A 1091-nucleotide genomic window follows, 5' to 3' on the forward strand; every position below is an offset into this window, starting at 1 on the left:
TGCTTCTCAGGAGGCTTCTGGCTGCTCCTTCTCGGGCATATGAAGAAGAGGCTTTTTCCTGTATGAGGAAAAAATTGCCAATCTCACGCATGCAGTTTTTTTCCCCCTTAAACAATGGGCTACTTCACTTGATCTCCTGCCTTTACAGTGCGAGATCGGGTGACATACCAAGAAGCAGAAAGAAGACAGATGAAGATGGCGGTGCCTGGCGCTTCCTACACACCGGTACGAAAGAGGATCCCAGGACGACGCAGGACCCAATTTAGGAAAGCTCCGTAGGAATCATGGGATCTGCAAAGTAAAATATTTGATTTTTTTTTTTTTTTTATTCGTTCCACTTTAACTAATTGGAGAAAATTAATTTTCTTTCATTAGTGAGCTTAATCTTACTTTTTTCTGGTTTGTAAATTTAACAATGACCAAATTATTCTTCTGTAAGATAATTATGGGAAGGTTTGCTAATTTGAAACTGTTGTTTGTGCATTAAGTACACAAATTCTTGAGGATCTATTTATAAAACAAGGAATCAGACATTCCCTCAAACATTCCCTGGTAGGAATTATTTACTGCCTTTAAAACACATGGACCTGTGTCAATCTCCAATAGCAGTATGTTTTTCAAAAATGAAAAGCAACACTTTTTTTTTTTTTTATTTTAGCTTAGGAAAAAAAAACAATTTTCAGTGGTCCATGTGGCAGAGAATGTTTGAGGGAATTTCTAGTTCCCTGTTTTATAAGTAAAGCCCTTGAAAAATAATCTAAAATCATAACGGATACAATACGATTTATTTTTCTGATCTGTAATATACATTTTTTATTATTTTAGGTGTAAAAAGAATAACTTTTTTCGATATTCTGGATAATAAATACCAATTAAAAAAAAAAGTTGCTTTTCATTTTTGAAAAATAACCTCTTAGATATTAGATATCGGAGATGTCATTACGCCCAGTGGAAGCCCCGGGTTACTCAAATTTTCACTCTTATTCTTGTCAATGTGTAGGCCATCCCTGTCCGCGTAAAGCAGAATCTTCAAAGGAGAAGGAAAGACTTCTTACATTCTTGAAAATGTGTGATACATTTTATTGGAGTGA

General features: G+C 35.0%; 1 protein-coding gene across 1 annotated transcript in view; it reads left to right on the top strand.

Annotated features, from left to right (window-relative positions):
• Nucleotides 1-66, top strand: part of ALG6 (ALG6 alpha-1,3-glucosyltransferase) — a 25299-nt gene extending 25233 nt beyond the window's left edge. The window contains exon 15 of the mRNA XM_072420715.1: nucleotides 11-66. Within this exon, the coding sequence (XP_072276816.1) occupies nucleotides 11-66 (56 nt within the window). The remainder of the gene's footprint in view (nucleotides 1-10) is intronic.
• The last annotated feature ends 1025 nt before the right edge of the window (nucleotides 67-1091 follow it).

The sequence above is a fragment of the Pyxicephalus adspersus genome, chromosome 8, assembly GCF_032062135.1.
Source record: "Pyxicephalus adspersus chromosome 8, UCB_Pads_2.0, whole genome shotgun sequence".
In the NCBI taxonomy this organism is placed as follows: domain Eukaryota; kingdom Metazoa; phylum Chordata; class Amphibia; order Anura; family Pyxicephalidae; genus Pyxicephalus; species Pyxicephalus adspersus.